Source organism: Poecile atricapillus, chromosome 13 (genome assembly GCF_030490865.1).
Source record: "Poecile atricapillus isolate bPoeAtr1 chromosome 13, bPoeAtr1.hap1, whole genome shotgun sequence".
In the NCBI taxonomy this organism is placed as follows: Eukaryota; Metazoa; Chordata; class Aves; order Passeriformes; family Paridae; genus Poecile; species Poecile atricapillus.
This window is the reverse complement of record NC_081261.1, coordinates 3,468,024-3,482,806: the sequence shown is the minus strand read 5'-3', so window position 1 is coordinate 3,482,806 and position 14,783 is coordinate 3,468,024. Positions and strand designations below refer to the sequence as shown.

General features: G+C 61.8%; 4 protein-coding genes across 5 annotated transcripts; 1 reads left to right on the top strand and 3 right to left on the bottom strand.

Moving 5' to 3' along the window:
- Positions 1 to 3,771: 3,771 nt before the first annotated feature.
- RAB24 (RAB24, member RAS oncogene family) lies at positions 3,772 to 6,392 on the bottom strand. The gene is made up of 8 exons (XM_058848854.1): positions 6,226 to 6,392; positions 5,765 to 5,833; positions 5,579 to 5,657; positions 5,384 to 5,451; positions 5,185 to 5,284; positions 4,792 to 4,842; positions 4,631 to 4,693; positions 3,772 to 4,179 (listed from the first exon to the last, which is right to left on the bottom strand). The coding sequence occupies exons 1-8, from the start codon at positions 6,340 to 6,342 to the stop codon at positions 4,115 to 4,117; spliced, it is 612 nt and encodes a 203-aa protein (XP_058704837.1). The 5' UTR covers positions 6,343 to 6,392; the 3' UTR covers positions 3,772 to 4,114.
- A 38-nt stretch (positions 6,393 to 6,430) lies between these two features.
- Positions 6,431 to 8,275, top strand: PRELID1 (PRELI domain containing 1). The gene is made up of 5 exons (XM_058848852.1): positions 6,431 to 6,622; positions 6,883 to 7,108; positions 7,188 to 7,301; positions 7,524 to 7,602; positions 8,001 to 8,275. The coding sequence occupies exons 1-5, from the start codon at positions 6,531 to 6,533 to the stop codon at positions 8,135 to 8,137; spliced, it is 648 nt and encodes a 215-aa protein (XP_058704835.1). The 5' UTR covers positions 6,431 to 6,530; the 3' UTR covers positions 8,138 to 8,275.
- Positions 8,276 to 8,358: 83 nt separating this feature from the next.
- On the bottom strand, positions 8,359 to 9,911 carry MXD3 (MAX dimerization protein 3). Its single transcript, XM_058848855.1, has 5 exons — positions 9,612 to 9,911; positions 9,505 to 9,534; positions 9,289 to 9,403; positions 9,028 to 9,193; positions 8,359 to 8,949 (listed from the first exon to the last, which is right to left on the bottom strand). The coding sequence occupies exons 1-5, from the start codon at positions 9,764 to 9,766 to the stop codon at positions 8,840 to 8,842; spliced, it is 576 nt and encodes a 191-aa protein (XP_058704838.1). The 5' UTR covers positions 9,767 to 9,911; the 3' UTR covers positions 8,359 to 8,839.
- A 268-nt stretch (positions 9,912 to 10,179) lies between these two features.
- Positions 10,180 to 14,760, bottom strand: LOC131584006 (lateral signaling target protein 2 homolog). 2 transcript variants are annotated; one of them, XM_058848704.1, is made up of 12 exons: positions 13,857 to 14,760; positions 13,244 to 13,384; positions 13,031 to 13,168; positions 12,748 to 12,950; positions 12,579 to 12,668; positions 12,380 to 12,469; positions 12,160 to 12,261; positions 11,596 to 12,077; positions 11,408 to 11,521; positions 11,151 to 11,249; positions 10,901 to 11,016; positions 10,180 to 10,820 (listed from the first exon to the last, which is right to left on the bottom strand). In XM_058848704.1, exons 1-12 carry the CDS (start codon positions 14,247 to 14,249, stop codon positions 10,689 to 10,691), a joined length of 2,100 nt encoding a protein of 699 aa, XP_058704687.1. In that variant the 5' UTR covers positions 14,250 to 14,760; the 3' UTR covers positions 10,180 to 10,688. The 2 variants fall into 2 exon arrangements, with proteins under 2 accessions (XP_058704687.1, XP_058704689.1); XM_058848706.1 differs by having other exon boundaries at positions 10,901 to 11,013.
- Positions 14,761 to 14,783: the final 23 nt, after the last annotated feature.

The following is a 14,783-nucleotide window of genomic DNA, read 5'->3' as shown; positions in this document are numbered from 1 at the left end:
TCCACAAGGATCCAGGTTTCTGGCTTGCTGCCTTGCAGCTGCTGTTGGAAAGTTGAGTTCAGCATAGCTAGGAGGCTGCTTGGCAAAACTGGTGTTGAGGAACATCATTGAAGGAAGAAGCCAGGAAGCTGCTCTTCCTCTTTGTCCTCGCTGGAGCCCTGGGTGGTGATCTATCAGATCAGGGGGGCTTTGCAGAGGGAGTAGTAGTGTTTTTGGGAGTGTCAGGGCTGTTGTGTGTCACATAGACAAGGCCTGACCAGCTGTAGAGAAAGGTCCTAGCAGCCCTGCCCTTGTCCAGCCTGCCCTCATCAGGGAGCTTGAGCTGGGGAACCGCTTCAGGCAGCAAAACTCTTGTGAAGGAAACACGGGCATCTTCTGTACTCACGGTGACTCACTGTGGTGGCAGCTGGCAGCACTGCCTTGGAGGAGGAGAGGGACATATCTGTGTTGAAGCAGTTGGGTTTGTTTGCTGCTGGTTGTTGCCTTCAGAATTCAGCCAGTTTGAATCACGAGGGATTTTAAAAGTAAATGGTAGAGGCAAAGTAACCCATACCCCTGGCAGACTCTGAGAGAGAGACGCTGCTGCAGCCTCGTGCTGGGGTCACACCTGTGCAGCAGCTTCATGCCAAGGCTGTGATGCTCTCTTGCTGTGTTGGAGGGATACAATCCACCTGGTCATTTAGTCCTGGGTCAGCCCTAATTGCACCTAAGCTGGGTGAGAGGTGACTTCTGTGTTGATTCACTGGTGTGGAGCACTGTAGAAGCAGAATCAAGGGTGTAATTATCTCTGTCCCTTCCCTGGTGTCCCACGATGGCTCACAGGAATTTTCCAGACTCATTCCCTCTTCCCATTTCTGAAGGAGATGCAGGCTCTGCTCATATATGAACACTTTGCTGGTCAACATCCTGCTGCCAGGAAAACTGCTGCCCCTGCTCCGAGCAGTGGGCTGGGGTCAGTGGCCGTGACCTCCACCCCACCTCCGGACCCACTTTAGTGTTGGATTTCCACTGTGGGCAGGAGAGTCCCAGCTGCCCTTTGGTGACAGAGGTGCTCTGATGAGGGATAACAGCGTGGTCAGGGCCTTGTGCCCCCCTCGGGATGAGGGTTGCAGAGGAGGAGCCACCACAGGACCTGTGGGATGTGTGGGCAGGAGGGGAGCAGGCACGGGCCACTGTCCTGGGCCACTTGTCCCATCTTCCCCGGTGCCCACTGTCAGCCAGGGCTCTGTTGAATCTAGCAGGAGAGTTGTCACTGTAAGGAATAATCACCTCACCTACTGCACGTCTCCAGATGCAAATTAGCTCATGATAGCTTGCTTTATTGCTATTCTCCAGTTAAACTTTTCCTATTTAACAAAAAAAAAGCTCACCCGGAATCAGTCACTTCAATACACAAAGCATCTGGGTGGTACCGTGGGAGCACGAGTTAATTTAGGGTTAAACCCCTGCAGGCAGAGGCTCTGAAGGTGTGGCTGGTGTTAAAATTCGGGAGATAAGAGAGATGGTTGAATGTAAAGGACATTAAAGAACTAAGGTGAGACGGTGCATTTGCTATAAAAGCTTCAGCTAAGTTTCACAGAAAAAAAAAAAAAAGAGAAAAAGCAGCCCTGACCTTGATGCTCTTGGCTGTGTGTTAGCCCTGAGAGTGCTGTGGGTGTGCCCAGCTCCTGTCGGGACACCACAGCCAGTGTTGTGACGGCAGGGGGAGTTTGAGAAACCTCAGACCTTCAACACCTTCTGTTTATTTTTAATTTCAGCCTTAACTTCTGATTTTGCTTGATGTTTGGAATAACCATAATTGTAACCTGCTTGTAAAGTGCTTTGCCCTAAATTACTGATGAGGCTTTCGGCCTTTGCTAGCCAGTGAGTGTTAAAGCAAAGTGGCAAATTGTGCAGCTACTCTGAAAGTATGGGGGGATGCTGTGTTTGATCTCCCAGGCTTTGCCCGCGCTAATTACCCACCCTCCTGTGATAGTGATAACGCTGGTAGCAGCATTTGCAGCCGAGGCTGCTCCTCTTGCAGCAGCACAGCTGGGCTGATGGGTGCTTGGGGCTCCCAGGGCCTGGGACACGGGACACTGGAGCTTGGGGACTGCTCTGCCACACACCTGGCTTCAGCAGGAGTCTCAGCTGTGGGATGGCAGTGCCCTTGCTTAGCAGGAGATGGGGGAATGCAAGATTCCTGCTCCGGGTCCTACAAAGGTGATGTAAGCAAAGTTTGGTGCCGGGGAAGGGGGGGACAGGACAGATTGTGTGAGCTTGGGCTGGAGGAGCAGCAGTGATGGACAGTCCCTACAGCACTGAATCTACCTCCTAGGGAAATCTGAGAAATGGGTGTCACTATGGCCTATTTCAAGGTAAAGTTTTAATCAAGTTTGCCCTTGGCAAAGCCCTTGGGCTATTGTGGTGCTATTGTAAACCGTTGGCAGCTTAGCACAGTAGGGCTGGACTCACGGCTCCTGGCCCGCGGGCTGGGGCTTCTTGGCCAGCTGATCCCATCCCCCTGGAGCTGGGGCCGGGCTTCAGCACGTGTGACTGAAACAGGACAGGGAGTGACTCGGTTCCTTCAGTTTATGGTGGTTTTGAGACTCAAACCAGTGTGTCACTGAGCCCCATGGGGAGCCCGTGGAGCCACGTGAAGCAAGCAGGCATCTGCTACTGCATGTTCTTTGTGTCCGTTTGGTACTGAGCTGGTTTCAGTTTTTGTTTCTTTTTCTGATGTTTCCGAGTTGTTGACTTCAAAGAACTGGGTTTTGTGTATTTTTTTACACACTGGGAACTTGTTAAAAGGAAAAGCAGCAAGCACTGGGAGGCTCAAGGTGGAGCGTGGCTGGAGCTGAGGGTGGCCCCGGCTGGCGTGGGTGGGAGGTGAGATGTCTTGGCAGCATCGGGAGCAGCAGGGAGTGGCTCTCCCTGCGAGGGGCCATGGAAGCCTTTCAGCAGTGGAGCTCCCAGCCCTGCATATCCTTGGTGCCGAGCACTGCCCCACCAGCCTGCTCGTCCCCAGGACACCGTGTTGGGCACCGTGCCTCGCTTTTAATGTCCCCTGCCACCCTCCAGCACTGTGTGCTCCTAGCTGGGGTCCTGGCTGCCAGCGAGCCGAGGGCCCTGGGGAGGGTGGCTGCCCACTGCCCCTTTCTCACTGCCCGGGGACATGGGGAGCCACTCGTGGCAGCAGCGTAAGTTGTTCTGGAGCCGTGAGTGAGAAGTTTGCTTGTGGGAGGAACAGAAACTTGGTGTGAGCAGCCCCACGCTGCCTTCCTTCCCCTCTGAGGTCTGCTGCCCGCAGTGGCAGCGAATGGGGGTCCCCCACAGGCTCAGGCAGAGGGAAACACACCAGGAGTCAAAGATCCCAGCCAAGGCAGGGGCCGGAGCTGGAGCACTGCAGGGGGGACAGGGGGGTGCTCAGCCCTGGCCAGGAGTCGTCTGTCAGTTGTAAGAAGGAATGCCAGAGCAGGTGAGAGAAAACTACATATTTCCAGCATGTATATTATTTTTAGAAGAGGGAGAGGGGAGAGTCTTGGACCATTGATTACTTTCATTTTGCTCCCCTTAGACTGTTGGCTGTGTATGTGAAACTTATAATGAAAAGAGGGTTGCCCTGCCCAGGTGCTCCCAGAACATGTACTGTAATTCTTTGTATATAGAAGAAAAATTACTGTAAAGTAAAGTTTAACTTTACTCTCGATGTCCTCTTGTGGTTTGTCTTGCTGAGTGGGGGGAGGCAGGGAAGGAGAGCCCTGACAGCCTCGCGCGTAGGGGTACGGCTCAGACCACAACGCGTTTTATTTACATTGTACACCTCGAGAGAAGACGCTTAAATAAATCTGCAAAGAATCGAGCATCTCTGAGAGAATAAGTTACTGGCCACCGCTGGGCCACCACAGCTCCCACAAACACCACAGGTGGCAGGGAGGGGGGTCCCCAGGGTGACAGTCCATGATTCCCGGCAGTGCACGGCAGCCCTGTGCCGCTCTGTGTGCCAGGAGAGCAGTCCGTAGGCTGTGCTGCAGCCAGGCACAAACAGCTAAAACACAGCAGGTAAAAAACCGGAGCAGTCCAGCACATGCCAGCTGCCCATCCAGCAGCAGCGATTCCCTTTTGGCACAGGGGCTCAGTGGTGGCAGCAGCTGTAGAAGTAGGGACTGTTCCTCTGGCCCAGGTTGACACCCTTGTCCTCTGGAAGAGAGCAGGAGCGGCAGGCTGCTGGCACATCCACGCCACCAAAGCTGCTGGTCCCAGCTGTGGGCCCCAGCAGGTCCCCTGGGGAGGGTTTCGTGCCCCATGGAGAAGTGGAGAGGTTCAGGGTCATGGCACAGCTCACAGCCATGGCAGGGCCCAGGGCGGGAAGCACAGCCAGGCTGAACATGCCTGGGCAGGGCTGGTGCAGAGCTGAGCCTGTCCTGCAGCCCAGCAAGGCTCCTGGCTGCCAAAGGCCACCAGGACCCAGCTGGGTGGATGTGCTGCATGAGGATGCTGTGATGGAACTCAAACTCCACGAGACAATCCCTGGCACGGAGCCACAGCAGCCCCAAGGGTAGCCCTGCCAGACCCCCAAAGCTAATGCTCTGCACCCTCCCTAGAGGCACAGGAAAGGGTGCCTGGGGAGGGACAGGTCCTGCCTACTCACCTGTCATCACCTGGAAGGCGGAGAAGTTGACATAGTCCTCAGCCACCTTTTGAAACAGCTCGTCTGGGGGGAGAGGAGGCACGGCAGGTGTGGGTGCCCCACTGCCAGGAAGAGCCCCCAGCCCTGCTCAGTCAGGACAGCCCCAGTGAGGAGCTACTCACCCACGCTCTGGCCCGTTTTACTGGAGGTCTCAAAGAGGTCTGCTTTGATCTCTGAAATGAGAGCCCAGGTTGGCACTTGCTGCAGGTGCAGCAGATACGGCTCCACAGGCTTGTCTGCCCCCAGAGTCACCCCTTGGGCACAGCTGCTGACAGCAGGCTGGCAGGGACCCAGGGCAGGGCACCCAGCCCCTTGGCCCAGCTGGCCACGTGCCTGCCCATGTCGGGACATGCTGTGCCCAGGGAAGTCCCATACAGGGAGCCCTGGTGCCATTGAATCTGCTGCGGGCACACAGCAAGGGCAGAGCTCCTCATGTGGACGCAGCAGCTCAATCCTCCCTCACTCCCCACCCACTCAATGCTCATGAGCCCGGGAAGGGCCAGCAGCAGCCGTACCGTCAGCGTAGTCCTGCACATCGTGGAAATCAACGCCCCGCTTCCTCCTGTCCTCCTCCAGCAGGTCACTCTTGGTGCCACACAGGTAGATCCGGCAGCCCTGCGGCAGGAAAAGGGTTGGGAGGGGTGTGCCCATGTCCCCACCACCAGCACCCCTTGTCCCGTGGTGAGGCTTCACAGCCCCCTGGCCCCCCTGTACCTCCTCACAGTTCTGCAGCTCATTCACCCAGAACTTGGCTCGCTGGAAACTGCCACTGTCAGTGAGATCTGGGGAGAGGAATTGGGTCTGCTGACACTGCTCCTCAGTGCCTGACACACTGGTGTCACCACCACCACCACCCTGGGACCTTTGCAGCCGCCGGCTCCTTCCCTTTCCCATTCTCCGTGCCCTTACCGTAGCAGACGACGGCAGCCCGGGCTCCCCGGTAGTAGATGCGGCTCATGGCCTCGTAGCGCTCCGAGCCCGCCGTGTCCTGGGGGAGACAGGGAAGCGCTTGGCAGGTGACAGGAGTCCACGGGGCTCAGGGGGTGGCCAGGGATGTCAGCGGGGCTCTGGCAGAGCCCTCGCCCCTGCACTTACCCAGATGCCCAGGGTCACTGTCTGGTCCCCCACGCTCATCACCTTGGCCACGAAAGCGGCTCCGATCGTCTGGAAGCGAAATAAGAGGAGCGGTGGGAACCGGCCCGGGGATGCGGGGGCATCTGGCCTGAGAACACGGGGGAAAGCGGCGCAGGGACACGGGGGAATTCACCCCGGGGGGTGCGGAAGGAGGGTGAGGAAACGAGGGGAGCGACCCCCGGGCGGGGGAGGGACGCGGTGGCTCCCAGCCCGGACAGGGGGAGGACAACACGAGCGGACGCCGTCCCACGGACGTGGGTGGCAGCGCCCCGGGGACACGGCGCGGAAACGGTGCGGCAGCGGGCAGGATGCGGGGCTGAAACGCGAGGGGCTCATCCCGGGGAGGCGAGGGAGACACGGGCTGCGCCATCCCGGGGACGCGCCGCAGCAGCGCGGGGCCGCGAGGTGCCGGTGTCACTCACGTTCTGGTAGGGCCCGGCGCGGAAGCGGCCGTGGGCGCAGCGCTCCACGAGGCTGCTCTTGCCCACCCCCTCCTGCCCCAGCAGCACCACCTTGGCGTCCACCCGCCTCCCGCTCATCCTGGCGCCGCCGCCGCCGCGGGGCGGGGCCGCACCGGGCGGGGCGGGGCCGGAACCGAGCGGGGCGGGGCCGGAAGCTGGCGGGGCGCGGCCGGAAGTGCGCAGCGCGGGGCGGAAGCGCGCGGCGGGGCGGGGCGCGCGGGCCGCATGGCGGCCGCCCAGCAGGCGCGGGCCTGAGCGGCGGCCCCATGGGAAAATACTGCGCCAGCCTGGGCGTCCTCAAGGGGCCCTGGGACCAGGTGTTCGCCGCCTTTTGGCAGCGCTACCCCAACCCCTACAGGTGCGCCGGGGCCCTCCCCGAGCCCCCGCCCCCTTCCGCCAGCCGGGTCCCACCGGGATTGGTGCCACCCCCCCCCCCCCCCCCCCCCCGTCCTCAGCCCAGCCCTGTCCCCGGGGGTCCCGCGGGCTCCAGCCTCCGGGGATGGGTGTCCAGTGGGCAGCTGGTTCCTCCGTCGCCTTCATCCTTCGGTTCCTGACGATTCCCGGCCCCGGGTGAGAGTTGGCGAGGAGCAGGGCTTGATGTTTTCTCCCTCATTTTAGCAAACATGTCCTGACCGAAGACATCGTGCACCGGGAGGTGACGCCGGACCACAAGCTGCTCTCTCGGCGGCTCCTGACCAAGACCAATCGGATGCCGCGCTGGGCAGAGCGCTTCTTCCCAGCCAATGTCGCCCACTCCGTCTACATCCTGGAGGACTCTATCGTGGACCCCAAGAACCGAACCATGACCACATTCACCTGGAACATCAACCACGCTCGTCTCATGGTAGGTGCTGCCGCTGGGCGGGTGTGTGGGGGCTGGAGGGGACCCAGCAGTGCCCACGGCTGGGCTGTGCCTCGTGCAGGTGGTGGAGGAGCGCTGCGAGTACCGGGTGAACCCTGAGAACAGCAACTGGACCGAGGTCAAGCGGGAAGCCTGGGTATCTTCCAGCCTGTTTGGCTTCTCGCGGGCCATCCAGGTGAGCTCAAGCAGTAAAGCCGCTGCTCATCCCTGCTCTACCCTTCCCTTGTGCTGGTTTTTACACCCTTTCCCTTCATTCTCGCCTCCCCCCCCCTCCTCATGAGCTCTTAAAGCATCCAGAACCATCACTGTAAAAGTCACTGTGACTTTTCAAGCTGGGACAAAGCCCCAGGGGCTGTGTGTGACAGGGCTCACACCTTCACTGATTTTTCCCTTGCAGGAGTTTGGTTTGGCCAGGTTCAAAAGCAACGTGACCAAGAGCACTAAAGGATTTGAATACGTGCTAGCAAAAATGCAAGGTGGGCACCAAGGGCAGGCTGGGGCTGACCGGGACGGGTCTCTTGGAGTTAGAGGTCACACTGGGAACACTCCAGTCCACGGGCAGGTTGTGGTTTGAACTAATCTGACTGTGAAATCCTCACCCCTTGCCTTTGCCCTGTATCTTGGCACAGCCTTCCCGAGTGGAGCAGGCCAGCAGTGATTGCAGGGCCGGGCAAGGGTGGAGCGCAGGCAGGAGGGGATGGAACATGGCAACAGCCACGTGCCTGTGGTTCCCCTTTGCGACCTGCCTTGACGTGCCCTGACGTGCTGGGGTCAGGAACGCCGGGCTCATCTTCCTCCCTGTGTGGGGAAGTGCCTCGGTGGCAGGGCTGGTCTAGCCGGCACTCCTGTGGGGTTAATGGCTTCCATGTTGTAGGAGAAGCTCCATCCAAAACACTGGTGGAGACAGCCAAGGAAGCGACCGAGAAAGCCAAGGAGACAGCTCTGGCTGCTACGGAGAAAGCCAAGGACCTGGCGAGCAAGGCAGCCACCAAGAAGAAGCAGTATGTGTGAGGGGCCAGCTGCACCAGGACAGATAGGAGATTCCTTAGATTTTATATTTTTAAAGAAACTGTATAAGTCTGACAATCAGCTGCTGTTTGACCCTTTCTGAGATGTAATTATCATTAAAGAATCTACTCCCACCTCTGATTTGGCTGAGACTGGCCTGGCTAGAGCTGAGCCCAGCGCTGCCCTCCGCTCTGGGCGTCCAGCACTCTGTAGAGAAGACACAGGCCAGGGTTTTACCAAGTGCCTTTACTATAAAGTGTTGGGTCTGTACAAGAGAGCAGGGTGGCTGCAGGAGCATAAAGACAGGTCGCTTAATGCGCTCATTTCCCCTTCCTGGCACTCCAGGGGCAGGAGACCCTCCCTGTAGTCGTGTCTGCAGTGGGCAGCACCACCCCATACCCGCACCAGAGAGCTCCCAAACTGCCTGGGGGTGCACAGGGGGAGGCAGGAGGGTGTCCTCGGTGACAGCTGGGCCTTCTTCCAGCACCTCTTCCAGTGCCTTGTGGTGCACAGCAGCTGCCACAGTGCAGTGCAAGCCCCATGCACCCAGTGCCACAGCCAGCGCCACCCAGCTGTGGGGGGTAAAGCCGGACTCTTGCCCCCACCTGTGGCCCCTTACCCTGGCAGCAGTGATGAGGCTGGCCGAGGCCGGGTTTCCAGCAGGAAGGAAGCAGGCAGGCAGTGCAGAGAAGGCAGTGGGCGCTGTCAGGATGCGGGGCTGTGGGGGCTGGAGTAGCTGTGGTCCCTGCCGGTGCCAAAGCTGGCCAGCAGGTCCTCGCTGAACATCACACCATCCACCTCTACCTCGGCATCCTCTGGGCAACGGGGGAGGCCAGGTCAGGCCCTTGGCTGCTTCCTCTCCCTGCCCACTCTCGTTCTTTCCCCTTTCTTACCTTCCTCGGAGGGCTCTGAGAGCTGGGACGAGTCTAGGCTGTCGGCCCGTGCCCGTTCCCCGTCAGTGGGCAACAGCAGCAATTCCAGCCGCCGCTGCAGGCTCCGCTGCCGGTCCCGCAGCCGGTCCTTGGCCCTTCGTGCCCTCAGCTCCTGCTCCTCCAGCCTCTGGGGACCCGGTGAGCCGTGAGCAGGACGCCAGCTGGGTGGCCCTGTTGCCACCCAGCACCTCCCGAGGATGCTGGAGCCACCACCCCCCTCACCTGGATGTGAAGCCGGGCACGGTGCAGGAGGCTCAGCGTGGTAGAACGGGACGGCCCCGCGCCCACCGGTACCTGCTGCTTCAGCCGCTCCAGGCAACACCGGAGCTGGGCTCTCCTGCGGCCGGGCAGGGGGGGAACGACACGGGGGCGTCAGCCACGGACAGGCTCAGGCTCCGCCACCCCCTGCCCCGCCGCTCTCCCCCCGCGCCCCCGTACCTGTGCTTCTCCAGCTCGTTGTGCACCGACCTGCGGAAGAGACCCAGGCGATCAGCACCGCCGCCACCACCGCCGTCCACCCGCCCAGCCACTCGCCCACCGCTCACCTGACGCTGCCCACGGCCCGGCGCGACGGCGCAGGGCAGAGCGCGGCGTAGCCGTGCTCGGCCTCGGCCAGGCCGAGCGGGTGCCGGTGCTCGCGGTGCTCCAGGAACTCGGCCGCCTGCAGCAGCACCTGGATGCTGGTGGCCGCGGGCTCCATGGCGGGACAGGGGGGCTGGAGGGGGGCCCGCGAGCCGCGCGCTCATTGGCTGCGGGGCGCCCCGCGCCGCTGACGTCACCTCGGCGGGCAAACAAATTCAGGCGGGAAAGCGCGTGCTTAAAATTTGAATCGGCGGGAGGACACGGCTCGGGCCACGCCCCCCGCCCGGGGTTCGCAATTGTCGTCCCAAGGCCACGCCCCCAAGGCCACGCCCCCGGGAAAGGTGCGCCCGCTCCCGTGTCCGCCCACGTGCGCGCCCGGTGACGCGCGGATCGCCCGTGTCCGCCCATGGGAACCGGGCGGGAGCGCGCACGCCCTGCTGCCCCCAGCCCCCGCCCCACCCAGGCCATGGGTGTCCCCAGACCGGCCGCGCCCGCCGGCCCCACGGGAAGCACCGCGGCCCAGACAGACGAGTTCATCTCTTTTATTAAAATCCATCGGGTGGAGGCGATAGGGAAGGAAGGGGAGCACCGGGCCCCATCTCCCGGGCACGGCACGGCACGGCACGGGCGGCCCCGGGGCACCCGCTGTCATGTGAGGGCTGTTTGCACCTTCTCAGGCCAAGCCCCGGGGGGAGACTCTGCCCCGGGCCCAACAGCAGCCAAAGTTCACCTGAAGAAAAACCACCACGAAGCACATTTCCAGCCGGGGGGCAGGTGCACGGCAGCAGCAGGCGGCTCACCAAAAGCACAGCAGGCCACGGTGCACCAGGAGAGGCGGTCCTGCCATCACTCCGTATAGGCTGCCACCGTCTGTGGGGTCCTGCCCCTGTGCATCGGGGGAAAGCCTAACACCATGTGGGGGGGTCCTGCCGCCATGCCCACCAAGCTCTGAGGACAGTCATGGGGCCAAGGAGCTGCCCGGCAGCCCCAGAGCGGCCCTGGGCACCCATCCTCCTGATGCAGATCTGGCAGAGGGGCTCTCACTGGCTCCGGGCACAGCGGGATGCGGGCGGGAGGTGTGTGGTGTAGCAGTGGGTGCACACACGTACGGGTTTGGTCTGGCCATAGTGGGGCAGCACTGCAGTGTTCGGTGAGCAGCGGGCACAGAAGATCTGCCAGGAGGCCAGAGAGGGGCTGAGCAGAGCTCGGTCCCTCAGGGAACCCCACATGCCCCAAACCAAACCCATCCTACCTTCCCACAGCTGCGGCAGTGGTGCCGGCGGCGTAGCAGGGTGAAGGGCGAGCGGCAGGCAGAGCACTGGCTGCACGTACTGTCCGGCACCCACTCGGGCAGGTGGCAGGCACCTGCTGGGCAAAACACATTGGTGAAAGCCCCTCAGCCTGGCTCCCTTCACAGCCAGACCCCCTAAGGCAGGATGGGACAGGATCAGCCCCAGCCTCACACCCTGCCCCAGAACCGTGGCACCTGGGCAGCCTCTTACCTGCCCTCCGGAGCCCGGCAGCCTCTGCAGGGCTGGAGCACAGTGGGCAGTCAGCCACACCAGGAGCACGTGTCACACAGGAGTCACCATCTTTCTCTTCTGCGGGGACAAGGGTTGTGGTCCAGCCAAGCTGGAGCTGGGCGGGCACTATGGCCACTTGTTTTTCCCAAGCCTGGGGCTGTGGCCTTGTCTCACCAGGGATGGGCGATGGGCAGGGCAGAGAGGAGCAGTCCCACATGTCCCTGGGGATTACTCACTGCTGTCACTCTGCTCATCTAAGGGCTCCGCCTTTGAGCACACGATCTTGAAGACTGTTTTCAAGATGCTTCTCATGTCACTGGCAAAGTTGGTCTGGAGCTGATCAGCCACCCCTGCACCAGGAGGGCAGGGGGTCAGGGTGCTGGGGGGATCAGGGTGCGGGGAGGTTGGCTTGGGGGTCACTCACCTGAGATGCAGACGAAGAGGGTGTGCAGCATGTCCTTGGTGCTGCTGTAGCGGGAGCGCAGCTCCGAGCAGCGGGCACCTGGGGTGGCACTGACCCCCATCCCTGGGCCGCTCCCAAGGGGCTGGGGGCTGCGCAGAGGGGAGGTGACCATTACACCAGCGATGGTATGAGATATCCCTGTCCCACTGGACAGGGATTTGCCATCCTGGCCCTGTTCCCTGCCCACCACACAGCCCTGCTGCCAATCGGTGCTCAGGTCATCCACTGCACTGGGGGGTCCCAGTCGCGTCGTGCAGGTGGGAGGTGGTTGGGTGGCATTAGGGACCTCCAGAAGACTGAATGGAGCAGGGGAGTCCACGCTGGGCACAGCTGCCCCCCAAGCTGGGGAGGTGTCTGGACTGCAGGGATCCTCCTGCTCGGCTGTGCACAGGCTCCTCTCCAGCAGGCAGAGCTCCTCTGCTGACAACACCCGCAACAGGTCCCTGCCATGAGGGGTCAGCATCAGCCCCGTGTCACAGCCCCACTGCTGCCCCACAGCCCCACCCATCCTCCCCCAATGCACACCTGATCTTCTTCAGGAGGTTGTAGAAGGGGCTGAAGACCCGGGACATCTCCTCAGGGCTCCGCTCCAGGCTGAGGGGACCCTCGGGGTAGATGAGGAGACCGCTGTGAGGGGACAGAGCCCAATTCATACTGAGGGTTGCCTGGGACCCCAACTCCCCATGGGGAGAAGAGGTTGGTACAGGGCAGGGAACATACCCTCTTCTCCAGGGGCTGCACCCACCTGATAATGGCCAGGCGAGGGATGGTGAACATCAGCAGTGGTTCATAGCCATCAATCATCTCCTGGGTCAGGTAGCCCAGGTGCAGGGCTCTGGGGACACACAAACACCCTTACAGAGGATCTCAGCCTAGGGATGCTGCCTGTCCTTGGGGCTGGAGTCCCTGCAGCCCTCACCTGACACACAGTGCCCCTCACTCACCTCTCCACTGTCTCACAGAAGAGCACAATGATCTCCTGCTGCCTATAGATCTCATCAGGAGACTTCACTGCCACCAGCGAGGACACGTAGCTGGAGACATGGGGAGACTGTGAGGCCCCTACTGTCCTGGCACAGCCCAGGACCCCAGCACCCTAACCCTGCCCCTTACCTCAGCTCAAACTCTGCAAATAGCCGGTCAAATTGGATGAGCACAGCCCGGACAGGCTCTGGGTAGGAGTTGGGTTGGCTCAGGCTTTGCTCCCTCAGCACTGTCCGGACCAGCTCCAGGCTGCACAGCAGATTCCTGGCCTGGGGCCGCAGCTGTGCCCCATCTGATTCCTCCATCTCCAGGAAGGTCCCAGCCAGGAGACACTGCCGGGATAGGGACTGTCAGCAGCCAGCAGCAATGCCTAACCCCAGGGTCAGCTCATGGTGGGGTGCCCCAGGCTCACCTCAGCAGCAAACAGCATGTGGTTTCCTAAGTTGTCCACCAAGAGCTCCTCGGGGAACTTGACCAGGTAGTCACGGCTGTGCCGCTGCGTGGGGATGCATTCCTCCATGATCCGCTCCAGGACAGCCAGCAGGTGAGCCTGGGGAAGGCAGGGATGTCACCCGCGGCTTCCCGGGGGGACCGAGTCACACCGGGATCCGGGCTGCCCCCGTACCTGGCTGAGGTGGAGCTGGTTGAGGAGCACCAGGTACTGCTGCGGATCCAGTTCGGCATCCAGCCCGTTGATCTCGGCCACCACCCGTGTCACCCTCTCGTCGGCAAAGAAGAACTGGGAGAGCAGGCGTGGGTCGGAGCGCTGCGGGAAGGGCAGAGGGGTGATGGTGGGGGCAGCCCTCATCTCCATGTGCTGCTTCAGCGGGATCCCAAATCTCCCATTCCCACAGTCGCGGAGGGATCGGACCTCACGGATCCACAAACACCTATTCGGGCAGGTACGTGGGACCTCCCACGGCAGCTCTGGCTCCTCCCGGAGAGCGCCGCCCTCCCCACCCACCCGTGCCTCAGTTTCCTCGGGGGCAGAGCAGGATGAACAAGCTCAGCCGCATCCCGGCAGCTTTGGCACCGATCCGTGCGTGGCTGTAAACACCGGGAAAGGTCTCCCAAAGTCCCCCCCGCTTCCTCCTCCCGCTCCACCACGAGCGACCCCCGCCGCCCCCGCTGCGCCCGGGCTGGCCGGCGCCCCTGGATCGCCCCGACGGGGTCGTCCGGGGGCTCCTCCGGTGCCGGGCGCAGGGAGAGCGGCCCCGCTGCGATCCCCCAGGTCTCACCTTGGGTCGGCGGAGCCATCGGCGGAGGGCAGCGGGCAGCATGGCGCGTCCCGCAGCTCTGCCGCCGCCCGGCTCCCCGCGCCCGCCGCTCGCCGACGGGGCGGGTCGGCACCGGGCACCGCCCGCGGGGCGGATCGGAGCGGTGTCCGCCCAGTCCCGGCACCGGGACGACCCGTCTGCTCCTCGACGGACCGGTTCTCTGTGATGGGAAGGGTGAGGGTGCGTCTGCCGTGGGGCGGGATAGGTTTCACCGCCGGCTTTCCTTCCCGGTCTCGGTTCCTGTCTCAAATTCCCGACTGCATCCCCGGCTATCCTCCCTAGGTTCCTCTCTCCCCGCAGTCCAACTTTCCGGGGACAGGGGCACCCCAGCCCATCCCACAGGCCCCCGAGCATTCCCGGAGTGATGGGGAACACCAGGAGAAGCACCCGCAGGCATCTTTACTGTGCAGGGCATGGGTGCGGAGCGGAGTGATGCAGTGAGAAGGGGATAAAGTGGCCCTTCGATGGAACAAAGAGGAACCAAGTGGCCAAGAAGAGGTCCCGGGGGCTACTCGGGTTGTTGGGCACGGCAAACCGCCCCGGCTGTGCCAAAGGACGTGTTTGCTCCAAACCTGGCACTGCTGGCCACAGGATGTGGGTGCCGATAATGCAGGTGGCTGAAAGCCTAATGAGGTGGATTCATGGGGAAAAAATCCGTGGAGGATGGTTGAACAAACACGGCAGCGGCCCGTCCTCGGCTTCAGAAAGTCCCTGAGTCATGGCAGCCCAGGCTGCGCCAGACACTCTGGGGCTGGCCTCGGTTTTGGGGCTCCCTGTGTACCCCACAGACTCCAGTTCTGTTTTCAGCCATATCCTGATTTCCATGGATGGGGATCCCTGTGCACACAGTGAGACTGGAGCCCTGCTTGTCCCACAGGTTCCCATAGA

Bases quoted from the DNA above. Each gene is read 5' to 3' on its own strand.
- RAB24 (XM_058848854.1), bottom strand. From the start codon at position 6,342: ATGAGCGGGAGGCGGGTGGACGCCAAGGTGGTGCTGCTGGGGCAGGAG. The intron at 4,843-5,184 runs GTACGGCTGCTG...CTCTCATTTCAG, and splicing joins TGTGCAGGACTACGCTGACG to AGATCAAAGCAGACCTCTTT. The intron at 4,180-4,630 runs GTGAGTAGGCAG...GCTCTCTTCCAG, and splicing joins CGCCTTCCAGGTGATGACAG to AGGACAAGGGTGTCAACCTG.
- PRELID1 (XM_058848852.1), top strand. From the start codon at position 6,531: ATGGGAAAATACTGCGCCAGCCTGGGCGTCCTCAAGGGGCCCTGGGAC. The intron at 6,623-6,882 runs GTGCGCCGGGGC...CCCTCATTTTAG, and splicing joins CGCTACCCCAACCCCTACAG to CAAACATGTCCTGACCGAAG. The intron at 7,109-7,187 runs GTAGGTGCTGCC...TGCCTCGTGCAG, and splicing joins TCAACCACGCTCGTCTCATG to GTGGTGGAGGAGCGCTGCGA.
- MXD3 (XM_058848855.1), bottom strand. From the start codon at position 9,766: ATGGAGCCCGCGGCCACCAGCATCCAGGTGCTGCTGCAGGCGGCCGAG. The intron at 9,194-9,288 runs GTGAGGGGGGTG...CCGGGTCCCCAG, and splicing joins GTGCCCGGCTTCACATCCAG to AGGCTGGAGGAGCAGGAGCT. The intron at 8,950-9,027 runs GTAAGAAAGGGG...CCCGTTGCCCAG, and splicing joins CTCAGAGCCCTCCGAGGAAG to AGGATGCCGAGGTAGAGGTG.
- LOC131584006 (XM_058848704.1), bottom strand. From the start codon at position 14,249: ATGCTCGGGGGCCTGTGGGATGGGCTGGGGTGCCCCTGTCCCCGGAAA. The intron at 12,951-13,030 runs GTGAGCCTGGGG...CTATCCCGGCAG, and splicing joins ACATGCTGTTTGCTGCTGAG to TGTCTCCTGGCTGGGACCTT. The intron at 12,262-12,379 runs GTGGGTGCAGCC...GTCCCCTCACAG, and splicing joins CCTCGCCTGGCCATTATCAG to CGGTCTCCTCATCTACCCCG.